The sequence below is a fragment of the Eumetopias jubatus genome, unplaced genomic scaffold (assembly GCF_037043125.1).
Source record: "Eumetopias jubatus isolate StellerSeaLion01/CBP00866 unplaced genomic scaffold, mEumJub1_p1.0 scaffold_9, whole genome shotgun sequence".
Taxonomy (NCBI): domain Eukaryota; kingdom Metazoa; phylum Chordata; class Mammalia; order Carnivora; family Otariidae; genus Eumetopias; species Eumetopias jubatus.
In genome coordinates, this window is record NW_028274815.1 from 51,050,829 (window position 1) to 51,074,077 (window position 23,249).

Below are 23,249 nucleotides of genomic sequence, written 5' to 3' on the forward strand. Positions count from 1 at the left end.
TTTAGGTGGAACACACCTTATACATCTCAAAAAACTGATGAAAGTCCTAGTTTTTATAAGACATTTTAAAAGAAAACATTTCGTGTCTTTCGATCATTACTTGCTCTGGTATTTCAGCATTTAACAGATTCTGATGTGAGTTAAACCCTCTAGTCTACTTTTAGCATTACAAATTATAAAAATTTATCTTTTTTCTCTTTTCCTCTATTTTATCGATTTGTGTATGTATATATGTGTGTGTGAATGAGAGGAGAGAGAGGGAAAAGTTGAGGAGACCTGAATTTCTCCAGAAGATCACCTTAGCGTTTCCAATTTTTATATTTCTAAGATCGGAACTTGGAAAACATGAGGGAAATATCATTGCCAGTGCTTCCATTTAGAAAAGCTAAGTTTCCTGTGAGTCGATGTATAGAATTTCATAAGTTTTGCCTATAATGTTCTGTAATTGTGGTTGATCCATATTTTACTTCTATTTTCCACTCCTGTCCTGGGCGGAGAAAGTGGTGTGGTGGGTCACTGGTGAATTGAGACCTGTGTCTTTCTCTTTGCTTGATCACTAAGTAGCTGTGAATAATACACTTAATCTCTTTTAAAATCTTTTTACTGATTTGTTATATATGAATGGTTTGGACTAGGCTATCCAACTGAACTACATGGGTAGGAGTTAGCCACTCAAGTGGGATGAGGTAGGTTGGAAAGGATGTTCTGTCTAAGGCAGGTGTTTGTTTAAATTCTGGGAGGAAATAAAAAGCATGGCATATTAGAGAACTAAAAGTAGTTCATTATGACTGGAGATAGGGTGTGAAGTGGGATAGCCAAGAGGAAATGATGAAAATACAATCATTCGTAGATCCTGGAAGACTTATTGAGAAGTATATGCTTTATTCTAGGTACATAGGGAGCTTGGTCATGTTTTATTGTATGAGAATGACATGGTCATTTTCTGCTTTAGGAAAATCACTGTGGCAAAATTGTGAAAAATGCATAGAAGAGGGGCAAGCCTAAAAACAGAAACTAGTAGGGTTGCCAGATAAAAAAAACAGGACACCCAGTTAAATGTGAATTTCAGGGGGAAAATTGAATTTCAGATAAACAGTGAATAATTTGGGTGCCTGGGTGATCAGTTGGTTGGGTATCTGCCTTCAGCTCAGGTCATGATACGAGAGTCCAGGGATTGGGCCCTGCGGGGACCACTTCTCCCTCTCCCTTTTCTACTGCCCCTGCTTGTACGCTCTTGCGTGCACGCTCTCTCTCTCTCTCTCAGTCAGATAAATAAATAAAATCTTAAAAAAAAAAACAAAACACAGTTTTCTATTCCCCCTGCTTGTGCGCTCTTGCGTGCATGCTCTCTCTGTCTGTCAAATAAATAAATAAAATCTTAAAAAAAACAGTGAATAATTTTATACAATACTGCATGGTACATGCAAATGTCAGGTAAGATAAGGACTGAAAAAGTGTTGCTTTAGTAAGAAGGAAGCCAAAGTAAATTTTAGAGAGAATACTTTTAGTGGAAGTTGGGGTGGAAGAAACCAGATTACAGAGAGGTCAGGAATGAGTGGAAGATAAAGAAGTTGAATCAGTGCTTGTAAACAACTCTTTCGGAAATTGAGCTTGAAAGAGAAGAAAGAATAGGTTATTTCATTGCCTCTGAGAATTTCAGTGGTTATTTTTCTTTATGTTGCCATTGTTCAGCGTAATGATTTGGGACTGGGGCAAATAACATCAAACCTTTTATATAATGTAACTGAGAATAAAAGAAAAATAATTCTACCTTTATTTTTTTTGTGGGCATCAGTAAAATTTGCCTAGTCATTTTCCTCTTCTTTCTGTCATTCTCTTCCCTTTCTTCTGAATGATGTGCCTTTCTGGAGAAATTCAAATCTCCATTTTCCACCCAGTCCCAGCAGTCAGCCTGCTTGAGACCTGCCCTTTCCCTCCGAGTCACTGAAATCTCTTTGTCAACTGTCCACCTGTCAATGGATGGAAACAAGGTATAGCCTAAGCCCCTGGCCAGGCAATTAACCAGGGGAAAGAGTGAGGTTCTCTACTTTTCCCTAGAAAAGCATTTTTGAGGGCTTTTCAGCAAGGATCATTTGAAAGACCAGAGTGCTTTTAATACTTGAAATGTTCACTTATCTCCTGTACCTTCTAGCACTCTTGATATTCCTTTAAAAGCACCAGTTTATCATGGAAAGAAGTTGCTTATGTGCCTTAAGAAACAATTATTTTCATTTCCTTTTCCTCCAGCTAACGTAAATTCTCTTTAAACACCAATCTCTCTCTCAGCAGGGCCTAAGAGTTAAAATCCTTAATCCTTCCTCTAGAGCTACGGAGCTGTGTCCGAAGTCCGTTCCTTGACCCTTTACCTAGTAACTATCAGCCGAAGGGCTCCGGTTGCATTAACGGAGATTCTCTTCTTTTGTTTCTTTGTTTGTTTGTTTTCAGGGGGGAAAAAAGAAAAGGGAAAACACACCCTAAACTGAGTTCTCAGTGGCACAGTTTATGTTCTCTAAGTAAGATGGATCCTGAGGATCCTTCTCTTAGGTCTTGACCTCTGGAGGTAAATCCATTAGCCTATGTAACCAGAATGGGAGAATAGTATTTATGTTGATATTGATCTAATGCAAACATTTAACATGGATGTTAGATCATTGTTTTAAAACTTTATATTAAATTTCCATTGTAGGAGAAATGCTTCCCAGTGGATACTCGAACAATTTCATGAAGCAAAGCTAGTAAATGTAGAAAATGTTAACTTTCTCTGGGCAAGATGTATAGAACTTTTTACTTTGCCATGTCAGAAATAATCTCTAATAATGAAGACTTGTTTTAATTTCGTATCTTTAAATTTTTAATTCAATGAAGAAGTGGCCAGGTAGGGGGGAAAAGCATATTATTTTATTGCATCAAATTCCAATAATTTTCACATTAATTATGCCGGGACATGTGTATGGCTATAGCGTAGATGTTAAAATGGACCCCTTATCAAGTTATATTGCACTTGATCTGGATGGGACTTTGTGTTCCAACAGCAATTCTCTCACACCAATTGGGTGTCCTACAATTCGATCCATTTCTAGCACTAACAGCCTGGAGTTATTACAGACCCCACACGTTAAGGAGTTGGTCACATAAGACTGCCTCTCTTCAGACATCAACCACAAGTCTCAGGTGTCCAAGCCACTCATATTTCTTCCTAGCTGACTGCAGATTCAGGGCTCCCCACACTCCTTTGGGTTCAGTAATTCACTAGAAGACTCACAGAAATCACTGAAAGTTCTGTACTTCTGATTATAGTTTCATTATAAAGGCTGTAACTTGGGAACAGCCAAATGGAAGGTATGTAGAGGTCAGGGTCCTGGGGAGGAGGGAGACAGCACAGAGTTTCCATGTCTTCTCCTCATTAGAATCTGGGCATGTCACCCTTCCGGCACATCAGTGTGTTCACTAATCAAGAAGATTTACTGAGCTTCGGTGTCCAGAGTTTTTATATGGGCTTGCATTACATGGGCATGATTGAATAAGTAATTGGCTACATAAATGGAATCAATCTCTACCCCTTTACCCTCCCTGGAGACTGGGGTTGGCACTGAAAATTACAACCCTCTGATCATGAGCTTTGTGTTTCTGGCTGGTCTAGTCCTTCCCTTAAAATTAAGGGCATACTTGAGCAGCCTTGTTAGCATAAACCTAGGTATGGTCAAAAGAATCTCATTGTGAATAGCAACTCCTATTGCTCAGGAGCTTTCAAGGGTAATGTCAAGGGTATTGTCCCCGCTCCTACTGCAGGAGCGGGGACAAAGACTAGATATATTCTTTTTTTTTTTTTAAGATTTTATTTATTTATTTGACAGAGAGATAGCGAGAAAGGGAACACAAGCAAGGGGAGTGGAGAGGGAGAAGCAGGCTTCCCACTGAGCAGGGAGCCTGATGCGGGGCTCGATCCCAGGACTCTGGGATCATGACCTGAGCTGAAGGCAGACACTTAACCGACTGAGCCACTGAGGTGCCCCAGATATATTCTTTATTATATCATAGACCTCAAGAATGTATTTAATTTAGTCCTACAGCTTTAAGTAAGCGAAATATTATTACCTTCATTTTACAGCAGAGACGTCTGGTACTAAAAACTTACATAGTTGGCCCAAGGTCACATAAGCAAATTTTAGAAAGGACTAGAATCTCACTTACCTTAGCTAATGATATATCTATCTTTTGTGGACATCAGCTTACATTATGAGACTTAGTTTTCCTAGCAAATTGTGAGAACATCCATGAAATATATACCAAAGAAATACTACTCTCAGTTTGAAAAGAATTATATTGACTTAAAAAAAAAGTCTAGCTATTTTAACTTTGGAAACTTCCCATGTAGGAACCTACCTTAGTCATTTCTCTGACTTCCAGCATTTTTCATAGTGTGGTATGATATATACCTTAGTCATTTCTCTGACTTCCAGCATTTTTCATAATGTGGTATGATATATCTCCACCCAGTTCTGAGTCCTGATAGTGAGTCTTGATACTTTTTTGTCATCATTGGCTGGGGAAACTGAGGCAATGAGCTTTGTCCAGAAACTTACATCCTCATCAACTATCATCATTTGAAAAAACTGACACCCTACTGCATTTTCCAAAAATGAGTTGAGAGCACTTTCAACAGGATAAATTGAAAAAATAAATAAGTTAGGTACCATACCCTCCAATTATCCGCAGTTTTGCTTCCTGTGGTTTCAGTTATCCAAGATCAACTGTTTTCTGGAAGTAGATGATCCTCCCGAGGTATCATCAGAAAGTCAGGAGTAGACTACCACTGCATCACAATGCCCATGTCACTTGTCTCCTTTATCTCATCATTTCTCACATCATCACAAGAAGGATGAGTATAGTATGATAAGATATTTTGAGAGAGAGAGACCACATTCACATAACTTTTATTATGGTATATTGTAATTTTTCTGTTTTATCATTGTTTTTAATCTCTTACTGTGCCTAATTTATAAATTAACATAGGTATGTATGTATAGGAAAAAACATAGTATATATGGGGTTCAGTACTCATCCACTGGGTAAGTTGGTACATATCCCCCCCGCAGATAAGGGAGGACAACTGTGTAAGAAAGAGAAAATGGGTTGAAGAGAAGAAAGATAAGAATACAAGTATCAGGATTAATGGAGAGGTAATATAAAAATGTATTGATGGGCAAGGTGAAGAATATACAAAGTGTATAACTCTCTGAGGACAACACACTTTTATAATACGAGCTGAGTAGAAGCCACTGTGTAGCATCATGGACATTTGCTTCAATCCTTATTTTATAGGCAATGTGAAAAATAGAATTCATACTGCTATGAATAGGAATGCTCATTCTCTGTCATTTCAAAGTCTGAAGTCATTCTTGGCACAATTAATTTTTTTTAAAGATTTGTTTATTTTTGAGAGAGAGAACGTGAGCTGGGGGTGGGGCAGAGGGAGAGGGAGAGATTGAGCCCCAAGCAGACTCCCCACTGAGCCAGAGCCCAGCGCAGGACTGGAACCCACCACCCTGAGATCATGACCGGGAGCCAAAACTAAGAGTTGGACACTTAACCAACTGAGCCACCCAGATGCCCCTTGGCACAATTAATTTTAATTTACGTTTATTACAGTCGACATCCTCTAAAGCTGTGCTGTCCAATGCTATAGCTACCAGCCTTAAGCAGCCGTTTGAACATTTGAAATGTAGCTAGTTAGAAATGAGATGTGCTGTAAATGTAAAATACATACTGAATTTTGAAAAAAACTGATTAATTTTTTTTTAAGCATCCACGACTCTGAGATCAAGAGTCACATGCTCATACTGACTGAGGCAGCCAGGCACCCCAAACATGAATAATTTTTAAAATACTAGTTTCATGTTTTAAGATTTTATTTATTTGAGAGAGGGAGAGCGAGAGGAAGAAGCAGATTCCCCGATGTGCAGGGAGCCCTACACAGGGCTCAATCTCAGGCCCCTGAGATCATGACCTGAACCGAAGGCCAACGCTTAACCAACTGAGCCACCCAAGTGCCCCTAAAATATTAGTTTCATGTTGAAATTGAAATATTTTGTATATATTGGGTCAAACAAGATATATTATTAATTTTAAAATTAATTATTTTGTTTCTGTTTTTAATGTGTCTACTAGAAATTCTAATTCTAAAATTACACATGGGGCTTGCGTTTCTATTTGGACAGTTTCTAGAAAATTGATTTTCACTGTTGTGTTAAATGACCTGTAGAATCCTTCCCAAAATCCTTCTGTAAAATTTCAGATAGCCACAGCTTTGTGTATATGTTCATGCAGCAGAATCATCAGTGCTGAACAAACACATGGATAAAATTAAGTCCTTAAAAGCATAGTAAAAATGTCAAGGATATAAAGTTACTACTTCAGAGCACTAGTCTTTCTCATCTCTCAGGAAGCCCACCTCTCTCATGGCAGGTCCTCCACTTTCCAGAGATTATACACAGAAGCACTGCTGATTGCTAATTGGGAGAAGCTTCTCTTCACCATAATTTTAAAAGATATATTATGAAATTGGCCCTTATTTTGCAAAATTGTGAAGCATTCAGGAACTTCAGAGGAAAATTATGACTTTATACAGATCTGTATATTTTTATGATTTGATTATTTCTAACTAAATAGGAAGGAATATTTAATATGCATATAAAGGAACATGTAAAGTGAATATTTGTTTCTAGACCTTCCAGGTGGGGCATGCATATTGAAATAATAGAAGGACAGACTCAGAAGGATCAGATTCTAACTAGGTCACTGACTTAACCTTTTGGGCCTTAATTTTCTCATTCGTCGAAGTCCTCAGTAGTTTACAAATGCTTCCTTCAGCTTTAGGATTATAGATTGTAGACTTGATTCCTAGGTCATCTTTTGCTCTGCTTTTGGCTGTTATTTTTCTGTGGAATATTAAGGTAAAGTCCACTGCCATGTGGCATGACATTGTTCTGCCACTCATTACGGTCTTGACTTTCCTCAGCTCTTCTTCCTCCGCAAAGAACCACACAATGCAGGAGTCACTCTGTTTAATTTAGTGATGGCAGCTGAGGATTCTTATCCGTCATGTAAAGTATTATTTCTTCAGACAGAGAGTAGCACTTTTATTTCCATAAATGCACCCAGTGCCCCCTGGACTCCATGAAATGGTAGGAACTTATATCATTGCTGTCTTTTCAGTCTGGAACAGAATTATTTTCTAGTTTGCTTTCCTAGATTCAGCTAACTAACTTAAACTGTGTACAGATTCTTCTTATATGTTAAATGAGAAGTAGAAATCAGCTTCTCTGCTTTTCTAGGTTTATTCCTCATGAAACAGCTTTCCTGTCCAGGTGAATGTGTGCTGTCACCGACACCAGTCCTGAAAGTGCCGGGACCCTCCTTTCCTCTCGGCGGTCCCCTCTGGGGACAGCCAGGTGGAGATTGATCGGCCTGTTTACTTAGCAGCACGGAAGTTCCTGCTTGCTGGGGGCCATTTTTTTGCTTATGGGAGACTAAGCTTTCTTAATTAAAAAGCCACCTCTCTCTGTCCTTGCTTTCCGTGGTCTTCCGGAGCAAAAGAGCTTGAAGACTTGAACTTAGACCATTAAACGTTAATAGTAATTTGTAAATCTGTTTGGAGTACCGGTTTGGCATCTGCAATCAGATTTTAGTGTCATCACTTTTCATCAGGTTTCTCTCCCAGGACTTTAGAATCCGTTCGAGTTAGCCTGTGCTCCCCTCTGTCCTTCTTGGGGTGGGAGGTGCAGTGAGTTACGTACTTAAGGTGTGTAAAAGCAGAGAATAATGTGCAGCCCCGAGTACTCCCCTGGCTAAATAGAGCTGTCTGGTTTTTATGATCGCAAGTCCGGGCGAGCACACTTAGACACATAGAATCGGTGGCATCTGCAAGGTGTTTTTCCCTCCCACTCCCCTTTTCCTGTCCCTGGATACCCGTCTTGTTCGTTCGTACTTCCTTACGTGCTGGCCGACCTTTCTCTGACCAGCAGGGCCCTGAGTGGATTCCCTGTGGAGTCTATCAACTCCTCTGTAATTAGCTTGGTGGAGCCACTGTGAAGTGATGCAAGAAGGGGTTAGCTTCCCCAGAGCCACGCTCCGAAGTCTGGCGCACCCTTTACCTGTGGCTCCAGGGAGCCAGATACCAGGAAACCATTATGTTAATACAGCAACAGCGGCTCTTATTTTTTTTAATCCCACAAAACCCACATGTGACCTGACATGATCCTAAGGTATAAACAAGTAGCCAACATACTTTGGGCTCCTGGGTACTGAGTTTTCTTTCTCACTTGGTTTGCCTGAACCAAACCTCAAATCCCTTCTGTGAGAGCCGATGATGGTATCTTGTCCATTATCTGACCCGGACGTTCGCTGGCAGCAAAAGTAAAGGACGGTATCCAGGGACCTCTGGTTACAATTTTTCCCACTGTCTTTTCAACTTCCTCTTATTTAAACCAATTGTGGTTTTCTCCAACAGTTGCTATTTTACCTATTTGTCAGATATCATACTAGTTTGCTTTTCTGAAATAAATTTTACCTTGTTGCTCTTCTTCTTTTGAAAATTGTTCTTGTTCCATGGATAATTTGCATTAAATAGATCTGTCATTTTGTGACCCTTAAAAACATGATTGTTCTCCTTGAGTCAGCTCAGAAGAACTAGTTTTATTTTCTGTTTCTCACAACTTGCTTTTGATAAACTCCCAGATGTCCTATCTAGATATACAGATTATAAACTAAGACGGTCATTTTGACTTCTCAAAGCCCCTTCTAATCTGACTACCATTTTATTCTAATTAGGGTTCTGCGGTGTTTAGAATTTTTTTTCTTCCGCCAAATGTGAATGTACCAGATAATTTTAAAATTAAAGTTTATTTAATTTTTTTCCTTCCCCCCCGATAGTGTTAGTTAATTATAAGGTCAGCCTTCAAGAAGTCTAGAAAGCATTTTGAAATTAATGGAATCCCTTCTTTTTCTCTTTTGGTAATTTTATGTCGTTATAATATGAAGATTATTAGGAATGTAAACCTACTGGATAGTTTTGAGAAATTAATATTGTTTTTAAAAATGATTGCCAAATCTCATAGACTTAAGTGTACATAAGAATGTGAAGGAATGTTGAATATTTGGTAAGTAAAATACTTTTTTTGTGTGATTTTCTTTCCCCACTTGTACCTTCACTTAACAATATACCTTCTTTTCTGTAACTTTTACACCTCCTTTTTATTATTTTTTTAATGAAAAGATTTCCTTCATAAACTTCAATGAGTTGGCAGTTTCCTCATTAAAAGATTTTTCACATTTGCAAATTGGTTCTTGGAGTTAAGCCCTGATATCAGCTTCGACTCCGAGAGTCCCTACCGTGATAATACAAGGGCAGGAAATTGCTGCTGGGCAGAGCAGAGCCCTCTGGAAAATGTGTCAGTGGTAGTCAGGAGCTCTGCTAATCTGAACCAAGTTTTGAAGAGGAAGCTTTCTTGCCAGCCTCACCGGAACCTTGACTCAGTCCCCAAGTGACACATGCTGGTCGCAAGTCCGGGTTTGGGTCTGTGTGAAATAGAGCAAGCACCTTCTAGTCTTGCGATGTTTCGGCTACTCTACAGAACTCCAGGCTTTGGAAACACTGGTGTTGGAAACACTTAGAGACTGAAAACCTGCTATAGATCTTGGAATCTAGAGACAAGTCCAGAAACGGACTGTCCATTGTGCCCCATACGTACATTGGTTCCACTTAGTCACGATTGCATACTTGTACCCCTTTTATGGTTTCAAAAGGAGGAAGGTTTACATTTGTGATGCTGAAGAGAGGCTTCTTGTGTATACATGTGATCAATTTGTGTAGGCATCAGCCTATTACATAGACTGGGGCTTTTTGCCCCCCCTCCAGTGTGTAGTTTTCTTCTCTTTCTGTCGAGCAACCTCTGGGAATTTGGGTGTGCAGGCCAATCCCAGTTGCCTGTAATGCTAAATCTGGAGCAAGTTATTCTCTCTCGTCAGTAGATAAAGTATGACTGAATCAGCACCACTAAGTAATTTTGGTGTATGTGTTCTGTTTCCTTTTCTTTGATTATGAAAGTGGTCGGTACTCATTTTAAAAGTTTATAAAGTATAAAGAAAAATAAAACCTTGTAATCTTTCTGTCTGTAACAGCCTCAGTTAACATTATGAAATGAGTGCTTACTGTCATGTTTTCAGTGCACATTATATTTTATATGGTTGGAATCAGACTATATACAAATGTTCATTTACTTAAAATATTCACACTTCCTTATGCTGTTAGCATTTTTTGTATATCTAAAGAATTAACTCTAGGAGAATAGCCATGTTTTTAAAGGTATATTGAGTCAGAAAATTAGAGGAGATCCGTTTTGTGCATTTATTGCAATTCTTAAGTAACACCAATAAAAATTACTGTGCTGTGGTAACATACTGTTAATTAGTCATATCAGCTTCCTGAAGTGAAAGACTTAAATATTTGCCTATAAATAAATTTGCAGTGCCAACTCCCTAACTCATGACTGAACGGTAGCTGAATTAATTCGGATGTTTTGTCTTGGATATATAACGGCGTTTCTTTAACTTTTGTTTGGTCACCAGCCCTCTGAGAATTCAGTGAAAGCTATGAACCTTCTTCCCAGAGAACTGTATATTCACACAAAAAACTAATTGTAATGATAATCAATTATGATATGCCAGGCACTTTGCCAACTGCTTTATATGTGTTATTTCATTTAATCCTCATGGTAGCACTATAAGGAATGCACTGTTTTCTTCATTTTTGAGAAAAAGCCACTGAAGCTTTAAGGAGATTAAGTAATTTGCCCATGCCCATAGACCCAGTATCTTGGGCTCAAACTCTGATATTGTGACCTCAAAACCCATCCCCTCAATCATTGTGCACCTAATTTTAAGGAGTTCATAAATTCCTAAAGCCTGCTTATTGATACTCATGTTAAGGACACATTACCTATTACAATCCACAGATTTTCACTGGCATTGAAGAGTCTATGTGACTAATGAATCTTGCTGTTTTTGTAATTTATTTAATTAATAAATGAGTATTTGTTGAACATCTGCTATTTTAAATACTTGTTAGGTTCAGCAATGTGGTCCTTATCCTTAAGGAGTTTACTTATCTACATGAGAAGACAAGAATTATATACACAAAACAATGAGAAAAAATACAAACATGAAGTTGAATATACAGTAATTAGACATTTCCATAAACTGTATGTGAAATCAATCTCTTTACTTGGCCATACCTTGATGCAATTGTCACTCTTTGATTCCCTTTGATTTATAAAAGGAGAATCAAACCTAAAAGGCCACTGTGTCCTCTGGGAACCTGGAAGAGTCAGTGTGTCATAAAAATGAGGCCTATAAAGGAAGACTCTGAGAACTAAATATGTGTCACGTCTGGATTCCTGCGTGGTTTCGGCAGTGTCATCCCTTTACCCCAGGGAGCATGTTCAAGAAGGAGATGTGAGAATGGGTAGCCAGCTCTCAAGAATTCAAACCACATACCACAGGTTAATTCTGTTGAGTTGGACATGTGTAGGTATTCAGAACACCCTGATAGTTGCTACTTTTGACTCAAGAAAGGTTCCTACTGACAGAGAGGATTCCGTACTTCAAATGATGCAACATAGCCTTGACTCACGCAGGAGCAATGGGGGAAAGCTACTGACCTTGGATGAAATCAGCAGACATGAGAAGCTTATTTAAGCTGACCACTGACAGTCAAGGCTGTCAAAAAGAGCGGCTGTGGCTATAATTCAAAGAACTGCTCTCTGTAAGAGCAGAGTATGGGAAAGTTGTACATCTGACTTGAACAGCCACTGTCTACAAGGTTAGCACACATAATGGCTATTGCAAAATAAGAAGGTGGAGTAGGTCAGGCTTTCTATTAACATGGCCTTCATCAAGTATTTGTATGGTTGTAGGATTTTACTCTTTTAAAACTTGAGTCATTTGGGCTGTGATATGATAGAATTAATTTACAAATGGCACTTGAATTTTCTTTTCAATGCAAATAGAAACCTACTGCTGCTAATCATGCTAAATATAGTTTATCTCCTTCCACTTACAACAGTCATTTTTATTGAAATGTCTAAACTAAGAATATTTTGTGTACAGTTGTAGAATACATCTGTGCTATGTACTAGTTTAATAAATTGTATTAAATTTCATTTCACATGTTGTTTCCATAATCCCTTCAACTTAACTTGTTAGCATTATTTTTTTTAAGTGGGACAAGGGTGTTATGAAAACCTATTATGTCCAAGAAGCCCCAGATGGAAAATATTTTCAAAAAACAAGAATTCCTATAATTGTTCACAAATATCATTTAAATATATCCAGCTACTGGATGTTGCAAATAATTTTCCAGGCATTTATGCAAATATCTTGATGGATTTTATTTAATTTCAAAAGAAAAGTATGATACCGAATCTGTATAGTTTCTTAAATTCATTCCTGGAGAAAAACATAATTGAAAGGAAAACATTCCTTTTCATATTTGCTTTGAGCCAATACTGGAGTTGTTTTTGAGGTAAATAGTAGATTGATGTTAAATGTCCATCACACATGAGTTTTACGGAGAGAATTCAAGACATAGTAACTGTCCAACTCTTGAATTTTTTCTCTCTCTGCATGGTGTGTGTATGTGTGTGTGTGTGTGCACGCGTGCATGTGTGTAGGGAGCTTAAACAAGACCTTTTGATTTCATAATAAGCCGGGCTTAGGGACGATAAAACTTGACATTCTTAACTGTTACTAGTGTTTGTCCCTATAGCCCTGTGCAGTTATCTTCTTGTTAACGATGTAGAAGTCAGAGTCATAAACTGAGCATGTACCCAAGGCACTACTGTAAATTACAAATAGCATTCATGTGGTCTCTTTGACCTAAGACTAAATTGGGGTAGCGGGAGAGAAAAAAGAATTTTCAAGAATGGAAAAGAAGTAGAAGTCAAGAACTAGCGTACAAAGAATACGCTAGTAGGATGGACATATGCAAATGTTCCCTAAGCTTTTGCAGTGAGATTTATTTAGATGGGCCTTTTCATATCTGCAAATACTCCTTTGCTCAAGAGCCAGGCAGTGGATCGGGACAGCTTCTGCTGTGTGTGTGTGTGTGTGTGTGTGTGTGTGTGTGTGTGTGTGTGTGTGTTGGCAATAATGCAGTCATGAGATAATACAAATAATCAGTGAGGGAATAATTAATGATGTGGCAGGGAATATTTTTTTGATAAATGCTTGGGGAATGAGGTGACAGGCGTGAAATTAGAAAATTCCTTCAGTGATCTAAAATATAAATAGCTTTCGGAACTGAAAAGAGTTTCACAGCTGAAGATTTTATTGTGTTGAGAGGAAAACTTTTTTCTCTCCCCCACTCCCTCCTCCTTTGCAAGTTGTTTGTCCATTCACAAAACAAATACTCTGAAGCCCAGCGCGGCTCATGGGAATAAATTTCAGGTCGAATTAGTACAGTTTCCTTGCTGTCAGGATGCTGGAATTAATGGTGTTTTGATGACACGAATTTTGAAGGGCAAACAAAGAAGCTGAAGGGAGAGAGACATGACTCCTTAGAAGCCTGGTCCTCCTCTCCCCCAGCCTCTCTTGTCTTCCCTGTCATCCGTCTGCCAATCTCCCTGTCCATGGTTAGTTAAAGGCGCTTTTTATCCTCTTTTCTTTCCCACAGAGTTTGCCAGATCCGGCCCGGTGCCTGGGTTCCAGGAGGACACGCTGCAGTTGGCCTTCATCGACTTGAGACAAGTAAGTCTTTGTGTTTTTGTTTTTTGTTTTTCTTTTAAGATGTGTGACTGAAGACCATCAGGTCTTAAGGAAAAGGGGAGGGGAGGGGGATTGGCATTGGCGATTCACACTGGAGACCTAAGGGTTTTTCCCCTGTGTTTGAGGCCACCTCTTTTATTTAGCTATCTGGGATCCTTAGCTATGGTGGAGTTAAAGGTTTTGTGAGTAGAAGGGAAGGCAGGAGGTGGGAGGAGGGACCCAGAGAGTAGAGGGACTCAAGTGACCCTCAAGTGATGTGACCCATTGTGCTATAGTTGGCTTCTGCAGACACAGCAGAAAGATAACTCGGCAAACCAATGCTGAGCAGGTGCACTGATGCAGAGACTGCCTGCCCAGAGGACTTTTGTTTGCAGATAGAATGAGGGCGGCAGTATTTAAGAAAAATGAAATATTTTACATTCTGGAGTGTTGGTTTGGCTTGTTGACTTTTTTCTGTTGCCTTATGTCTTCCCATCCCCTCCTTTGTAGAATGTGGTCAGCCATGAGTGACTAAGTGGTGGTTTTAGAAGGTGATTAGTAAAGGCCCCGACCGGTCATGCTTACCTGACGGGCAACCCTCTTAAAGTAATGTTGATGAAAGCCGGTACTCGGGTATACCCAAGTTTCGCAAGTCCATCGGATAGAAAGAATCGTTCTGGAGGGCTGTTGCTTGCAGATTGAAATGGGTAGGTTGGTAGGCCTTGGTGGTTTGGGTGGAGAGGAACAGGATGGGCGGGGGCCGAAAGAGGGAGAGAGTTAACTGGGCTCTGTCATCTCTTCACTCTGAAGATGGATGGCGTTGGATAGAAAGTGTGAATGAAGTAAGAATCAATGACTGATGCTTCTCTCCTATTAAAACAATCTTTTTTTTTGTCTGTTTTAAAAAGGGGGCTGGCTTTGTTTCTCCTGCCATAATGATGCAGTGCCTCTTGTTTTCAGAGCTGACATAGTTTGCATTCTGAAAACTTTTAGATGCCCAGAGTATTTCTTAAAGCTATAGGACCCCTTGTATTGGTAGTCTCCTTACCACTGTGACTCGATTCATGCTGGAACAGCTTTTAACCCATAATGGATGGCCTGAGCTACCCCTGAATCCTTGTGGATGGGTGGTGTAATCTGTCATCTGATGACAATTCTGGAAAGCCCTGTTAAACAGAAAACAGAAAATTGTGTCTCTATAGACCCGCCAAAGTTTGAGGATTCAGGCCGCGTCCCAGAAACGTGTGTCAACTTAATATTTGGGGGCCGAGGTGGGGGTTCTCTTACACATAAAGGCTTTCCCAGCATGGTCACAAATGGAGCTGGGTATCTCTTTCCACACTCAAGACCTTCCACCTGTGGATTTGGCAACTCAACAGAGACAGTTAGGTTTTAACCCCTTGGCAGATGTGAGGCTGAAAGATTGGGATTTTTGCTTTAGGGTTTTGTGGAGTGTTATCTGTTGGACTTTTCTCCCCTGTTTCTTCTCAGAAACTTCTGAGCCAATTGGCTTTTCTTGGAAAGCAGACACTGAATTTCATTGGAGAGACATATCCAAGGAAAAATTTTTCCTTTCTCGCTATTCGTGAGAAGAAAGCATGGTCATTCTCTCTAGTTTGTGGTTTTGGTCCCTATGGAAAGCAACTAGTGTTCGCAGAAAATGTTAACTAAGGGAGTAAGTTAGAAAGCACAGCGGAAATAGGGTGGGTCTGAGCCGGGGATGAGTGCTCAAATACTTGCGAGCTCTCAGTGAGCGCTGTAGTTTTTGCGTAAGTTCCTATTTGCCATTGCATTTCTGTTCTGAGTTCCTTTTATGATATTTTAGCAGAAGAAACCAAAACTCCAAAATTTTACTCACAAGAAGAGTATGCCTCTTCCTATTGAATCTGTCACCTAATTTCTAGTTATGGCTGTCTCTGTTAAAACAGCTTAAACTTTTCTAACCTAGATCATTTGAAAAACCTCTCCAGTTCTCAGGCTGAGGCTCATTAGCAACAGGCCTCAGGTAGGTTGACTCATTGTGAGAGAAATGATCCCTCCACATCCCATGCTGCAAATATTAATATCTTTGCAGTCCATCTCAGTCGTTCTCATAACTTATTTTAAATGAGCATCCTTTTAGAAGGAGACTTCTTCTGAACTGTAGAGATGTTCAAACCATAAGGAGAGAACCTTGGAGTGTGTCTCCAGAGGCGATATCTCGACCTCGAATGAAGCACGATTAAGTGTCCTTGAGTATATTGTCCTTTTGCATGTTCCCTTCGGAATCCTATAGTGGAATTACAGAATTTTGGGGTTGGGGCCAATTTTAATAATCATGCAGTATAACCTTTGGCTTCATACTTGAAACTCACCACCCCAAAGCAGCAAGGTCCGCCTTAGGACAATCTGATTATTAGAAAGATATTTCTTAAGCTGACTAAAATCTGACCCTTTGATTCTTTATGTTTTTATTCATGCATCACAATCTGGGGGATAGGCTTCCTCTCCTGATTTATTGAGTATCCTCTGGTAGCAATTGAGTCTTTGTGTAGCACTGTTACCCATTCCTCATGTAGTCCTTATACAGTTGATTTAATTTTTCTTTCATATTATTAACAACATAGATTTTTATCATTCTAGCCAGTCCCGGCCTCTTTAGGTCCTGATTCAGTTTTCTAGCTTATTAACTGATTTCATCATCATGTCCTTTATTGGTCTGAGATAACAATATTAAACAGGAGGGGCAGGAGTTAAAGGAAGAAGTTGAAGTTAGGGCAAGTTATAGGGTATAGGCCCATGCGGGACACCACAGTCACAGGGCAGCCAAGGTATTCTTTCACTGTCACCGACTGTATTTGCCTCACTGGTTTATGAGCATCCTCATTCTGATCAGATTCTCATGTCCTCTTGCTTTAGAGTATTTCAGACACTATCAAGTGAATGATGATTTTTAAAATAATCAAAACATAGACTCTTTGATGCGATCATCTCTGTATAGACTATAATAGCAGAGTGTCATTTAAAAGCTATAGAAATTCAATTAGAAAGCAAATTAGATATGGACAGCAAAAGTATTCATCCTTTCCCACCTGTTCTGTCTATTCTCAGTTTCCTCATTCGTAAGGAAAAGAGTGAAATGACATTTTAAATACATAAGCTTTTGTGGTATTTTACACATGTATACACCTCATAGTTAATGCACATGAACATAGGATATGCTACTTCTCTTATTTGTCAGACTTCTGGGTGTAGAAAACCTGCTGTTAATAATCATGTGAACTAGACAGTACAAATCAAAATCTCCTTTGCCACTTTATGCTTTCTAGACCTCCAAGTACATAAAAGTAGGATTGCAGTTCAACTTCACATTCATATGTCAAATATATGTGCAAATTTCTATCAAAATCCAAACTTGGGTTAATGTGAAATCTCGACAGGGATACCTCAAAGGGCTCGCTTATTAACGATCTTGAAGTGGCGTGTGCATTCCAAGTCCTAGTAATTGCCAGCCCTTAATGCTTTGTAATTGGAATTACAGTATAAGACCAATAGTAGATTCTCAGTGGTGATTTGATTCTTTAACGGCGCTATGGTTTGTGTTTTTCTTCGGTTGTTAAGCATTAAGTGCATAATGCTGATATGAACATTAGAATTTGAACTTCAGTTGATTTTCATTTCAGCTTAATTTTATCGTACTGAGTGCCTCCTGTGAACAAAGCAAACCCAGGTGCTGTGGGAGTCCACAAATGAATATAATACAGTCTCTGTCCTCCAGGAGCAAAGAGATGGTCAGCAAATATGCAATTTTAATATAAGCCACACTGTCATAAGTATTACATTGGAAGGCTGGAGCCATTGTGTATGTTTCAATTATTTCATTATGTTTTGCTGCATAACAAAGCACCCTGAAACGTATTATCTTAATAGAAGAACCATTTATTTAACTCAGGTTTCTACAGATTGGCGATCAGGATAGGTTCAGTGGGCTCACTCGTACCTTGAGATCAGGCACTAGGTTGGCTAGGGACCACCTGGTCTAGGGTGCCTTAGCCAGACTTACTCTTCTCTGCTCCATGTGATCTCTCATCCACCAGCTGCCTCACCCAGGCTTGATCACGTGACATACAGGTTTCAAGAGAGCAAGGGGAAAGATGCAGACCCCTTGAGGTCGACACTTGGAACGGCAAGCCATCATTCCCACCACATTCTATTGGCCAGAGCTGGTTACAGGGCCAGCCCAGAGTGAAGGAGTGGGAAAATAGACTTCAACTTATCCTCTGGTTGGGATACATCGTTTATGCAAATGATGTATCTATAAGTGCAGAAAGAGGCCTTAGAGTGGAGAGGTCTTTGTGAACCCAAGTAGTTATAAAATATTTAAAATCATTTAAATATATAAAATTATATATACTTTATATATATAAAATCATTTAAAAAGTAGAAAGTTAAACTGAAAGAAAGCGAGGCATTGGTGAGGGAGGAAAGCATTTTAAACATAGAAAATAGCCAGTTTTAAGTTTTGTTTAAAAACAGATGAGTGTAGGGGCGCCTGGGTGGCTCAGTCATTAAGCATCTGCCTTCGGCTCAGGTCATGATCCCAGGGTCGTGGGATCGAGCCCCGCATTGGGCTCCCTGCTCCGCAGGAAGCCTGCTTCTCCCTCTCGCACTCCCCCTGCTCGTGTTCCCTCTCTCGCTGTGTCTCTCTCTGTCAAATAAATAAATAGAATCTTTTAATAAAAAAACCAAAAAACAGATGGGGGTAGGTTTAACTAGGATCTCGACTATCTTTCCTTCTTTTAGGTATTAGACTAATCTCTTTAAACCCCCATTTCTTAACTTTTCTTCTTCTTTCCTTACTTTTACTGCTCAGCTTCCTCATGGACCTCTTTTTTTTTTTTTTTTTTTAATGTCCTATACTTCTCATCAAACCCTGCTTATTGAGGGCCACCCGGGAACATTTCACATTTCTGTTATTCACATTCATTGTGAGGGCATCTTAACTTCCCCAGATTAATTAATTATTTACATTACTCTTTTAAGTTCTGGCTGTTCACCTTACATATTTGACCAACAGGAGAAGTTTGAATGGGTTCTTTTCTTCAGTAACATTTTCTGTTCCTTGGCCCCGACTGTTATTTACTTCCGATATACTAAGTGTTTATAGAGCTGAATGAAGTAGGTTGTGACATTGCATCAGATCTCCTGAATGGAGCTTGTTGGCAACGACTCTTAAACAGCAAAGCCATCCCAAGATATCTATGGCTTTTTATAGATGGAGCCGGTGACATTCCCCCTAGGCCAGTTATTCCCCAATTTCTAAACCTTCAGTCTAAAGTAAACACGGTGCATTTCCATTGCAGGCGCTTAACTTGCCTTAAAAACAACTATAGGGCCTGAGAGAAACAATTGTATATTTCTTTGGAGATGTTGAACAAATTCTGATGTTATTCCTATTAGAGGTATATAGGTGAACTCAGTCCTGTCAGCTAACATAGGTATGCAGACCTGAGAACAGCTCAAGAACCCAACTATGTACAACTGCCCCTCCTATTCCCCATCCTATTTTGATCCTATTCAATGAAATTTTGCCTTTGGAATCAAATTGCCTACTCTTCTCTTTTGCCCTCCCCACAAGTCTAATGAACAACATGCCCACTAAGAGGAACATTCCCTCTCTGCTTGACTGCTCTTGGCTCTTGTGGAAAAATATTGCTTAATAACCACTTAGGTTTTAACCTCCATGGGCTACCCATTGATACAAAAATTGAATTCGTCTGATACAGCACATAACAAAATGATATATAATAAATAGAACTTCTTTTTTAATGTTTCTCCCTAACTAGTCTAAACAAGCCCAAACTAGGGGACAACATAGGAGGCCTGGGTCAGGGTAGGGCCAGCTCACATCTTACAGGGCCTCAGGTGGCAGTCTTCTAGTTTTTCATCGCAATGGTTAAGCTGTATTTAACACAAAGAAAGCCATTTCCCACATGTACTTCTTAATACTGGTTTTTAACCTGCTGGGATGTAACCTGGGGTTTTGGGGAGGGGGTGGCCTGTAGTTTTCCCAAGTGTTTCCTGAGCAGTTGCCAAGGAGTCATGGTGGAGAAAATGAGAGGTGTGGGTAGAATCAATAAGGGAATATTTTTGTGAAAGGATGTTTTTAGTGGAGGAAGACAGACTGGTATGCAAACCCCCAAATCCTCTAGTAGTAAAGTGTCTGGACCAGTAATGTCAGTAGAAATACTCTCCAAGTGCTCACTTGAAGCATTCTGTTGACCTCCAGATTATGTATGATCTTGAATAAATAATGCCCTGTAAAATTGGGAGTCATCTGCACCAGGGCCAGAAATCAAACAGCTTGATAACTCATGGAATTGGAAGATGTCATTGCTACGACTGATGTGGATGGTGGGGTTAGAAGTAATGGGTTAGGCCATTAAGCACATTATTTTGGAAAGGATCGTCTGCACTACCGGTATGGTAGCCTGTATATGTGGTTAGATGTCATTTCAGAAATGAAATCCAGAGTCATCATATCCCAAAGGCATTTGGTGGTTAGAAGAAGATAAAGTAATAGTATCAGACTACCTGCAGAGATCTCTTGCTGATATGGAGTTACTAAAGGTTCCTGCAGACCATAGTCCATTTTTTTTAACGTAGGCATAGCAAACACTTGGATATAGATATAGACCTCCCCAATCAGAAGTATTCGTTCATTCATTGAGCACTATGCCTAGCACTGTTATAGTGGATATAGTGGTATACTTGGTACAGTGCAGTAAATCAAACATAGTCCCTGCCCTTGTGGAGCTCCCATTCTTGTGTAGTTGCCTGTGCTTATAAAGCAGGCCTTTTCAACATTGTCCTCCTGCCAGAATCTCCCTTCAGGTGGCCTTCGTGCTCCAAGGGGATGCCACTTGATCTAGATTTTTTTTTTTTTTTTTTGTATTGATGCTATATTGGTCAGTTTTAGGGATAGCTGCAGAGCTTTCTGGCAAGATCCCCAGGGCAAGGCCAAGTCTGTTGTACACTGATACACAGGCTTTCAGCAAAGAACTTGTAGCTATGATTTGGCAGCCTGGCATAAAAAAGATGGTCAGCCTGAAACTCTTCCAAAGGTGATCCTTTGGCATTTGAAAGCAGGGTTTTCTGGTGGTTGTGACAAAATTGTTTTGCCCAAGTTGTTTTGACAGACAGCACTAACCTTCAGAATGATACCTTTAACCTCAAAGGAAGCTCTGACAGCAAATAATTCCTGTTCCCAAGCAGGGAAAAGCTAACACCTTTGGTCTGGTTCTGTAAATAATATAAATAGGAATATTACTGAGAATAGATTCCACTGAGCTTGACTTTTGACCTCATATAAGTCAAGGTTGGATCAGCAAACACAGGATGGGGCCCAGATAAATAAGGTCTTCAGTCACTGGGATGCTGCTGCAGCCGCTGCAAATAGGTCTCTTTCCTTACTTTGCTTGGGATATTATAAATGGGCCATCATGGAACATTCATAGAAGGAATTGCCAGTAATATGTAACACATTCTGGGATTTACTAAACACCTTTGGTTGATTGGAGGAGAGTCTATGCTAAAACTGCTGAAACTTTGTCTCACCTCATACCAACCTCTTAACTAGAGAAGAGGTGAGCTCAGAAATTCTGTCTCAGGGCTCTTTTTTTTTTTTTTAAACACAGAATCCATTTTTTTTCCCGACCAGGATCTCATGAAATAATATCCAAGCAGGGTACGAGTCTTCGGTATAGAAAATCATGTAAGATGTCATTTAAATGCTAGGAAAAAACCCAGACATTTTAATGGGCCAAATGACATCACGGCATGTTGGGAAGGCCATTTTCTATTCATTATCCTCTCACTATGGAAATCACTTTAGCAGTTTGGAAATCTGATTTCTTAAAGTCTCATGGAGTTGTTTCAAGAGGTTGAAAATCAGAGGAGAAGGAGCAAATATTAGTAGTGATTGCTAACCACACTGAGACCATGATAGTTTATAAGAGGTAGATTCCTCATTGATTTTTCACAATGGAGAATAGTTGGGGTCCTTGAAAGGAAGGTGGAAGGTCTGATGAATACCCCTGTGTATTTTCCAGGGGCTTTGCTTTTCCTCAGAGAGGAAGCATAGCCACTTAGCAGGAATGTGGGTGGCAAACATTTGGTTCTTTGCACATTTTTGCTTGGTAAAGAGGTAGTTTCTGAGCCGCTCTGAGGACCCTCCCTTTTAGAGTTTGTGTGTCTGGAAGTGCTGACTCATGAATGACAGGTACAATGGGCCCTGTTAGGGCCCTTAAGCCATATTAATGGCAGTTATGTGGAGACAAGCAGTGGGTGAAGGACCTTTAGTTAGGAGCAGTTGTGGATAATCTTTTGGGTAGCAGGACACAAAACACCAGACTTTGGACATATTTTCCCATGAATAATACATTGGGTTTGGCCTTTGAAACTCATGGGCCCCCCAGGTTATTATTGGGTGGCAATATTATCCATTGTTGCTGTCAACCCATATTGGCACAGTCTTGGGTTAGATGGGAAGTCTAATCTAAACCTTGGTCAACAGAGTCATCTAGCACTTCCTGCTTTAACCCAGAGGCAGAGCTCTGCCACTTAGGGGTTCCAGCAGAGCATCAAACAATCCTTCCATTGGATGCTAGAAGGACTTTTTCCAGAAGTGCGAGTCTAGTCTGCAACAACCTTCTACCCCTTTGCTCCAACAGAATGTCACTTTTAAAGTGGGTGTCATGCCAGCATCACCCTGGATAGCCCCATAGCGAAGTCTGTCCATTCAGAGGCTCGAGTTTCGTTCCATTTCGGCTCTTGTGGGAAGCATACTAAGCTTACTAAGCATAAGCATAGTAAAAGCCACCTGGCAGTTTCTGCCTTTGCTCATGGACAGCATTGGTGATTCTCTCCTGCTGTATCGTTAGAGAGACTGAGGTCAGCTGTGAGGCATGCTGCCTGGGCTAGCGCAAAGCTCTGAACTGCTCTCTGATTCTCCCCGCAAGCCCAAGCCTCAGAAACTCAGGAGGTTTCTCCCGTACCTCAACACGCAGCATGAATCTGCATACCCACAAACCTGGAATTTGTAAATTTCTGAGACAGTCACATCTTCAGGAGAAAGGACGTCATCACCAATGCATTTCCCTGAGAGTAGCAGTGGTATCAAAGGCTGTTGCAGTAGTGCTGGTGGAATTCAAAGCCTAATAGGTTCTGAACACAAATCTTATCTCCATTAACTGCACTGCCTTAGTGTCCTACCAGTGAGCACTTTTATAGGCCATGGAAATGGCAAAAGAGCCAGGCCTTGGCTCTAACGACTAACCACTGCATCCTCTCAACAGCCGCTGGAGGGCAGCAGAGAGTGACAACAAAGGGCTAGATTTAGGGAATTGGGGCATATTTCAGTTTGCCAAGAAAGAAGCCCCTTATTTGTAAGAGAATTTGCTACCTGGGAG

At 40.0% G+C, this 23,249-nt stretch overlaps 1 protein-coding gene across 3 annotated transcripts in view; it reads left to right on the plus strand.

Moving 5' to 3' along the window:
* Positions 1 to 23,249, plus strand: part of EXOC6B (exocyst complex component 6B) — a 609,012-nt gene that overhangs the window by 434,688 nt on the left and 151,075 nt on the right. For all 3 annotated transcript variants that reach the window (XM_028116269.2, XM_088026464.1, XM_028116270.2), the window contains one exon: positions 13,730 to 13,803. In XM_028116269.2, the coding sequence (XP_027972070.1) occupies positions 13,730 to 13,803 (74 nt within the window). The remainder of the gene's footprint in view (positions 1 to 13,729; positions 13,804 to 23,249) is intronic.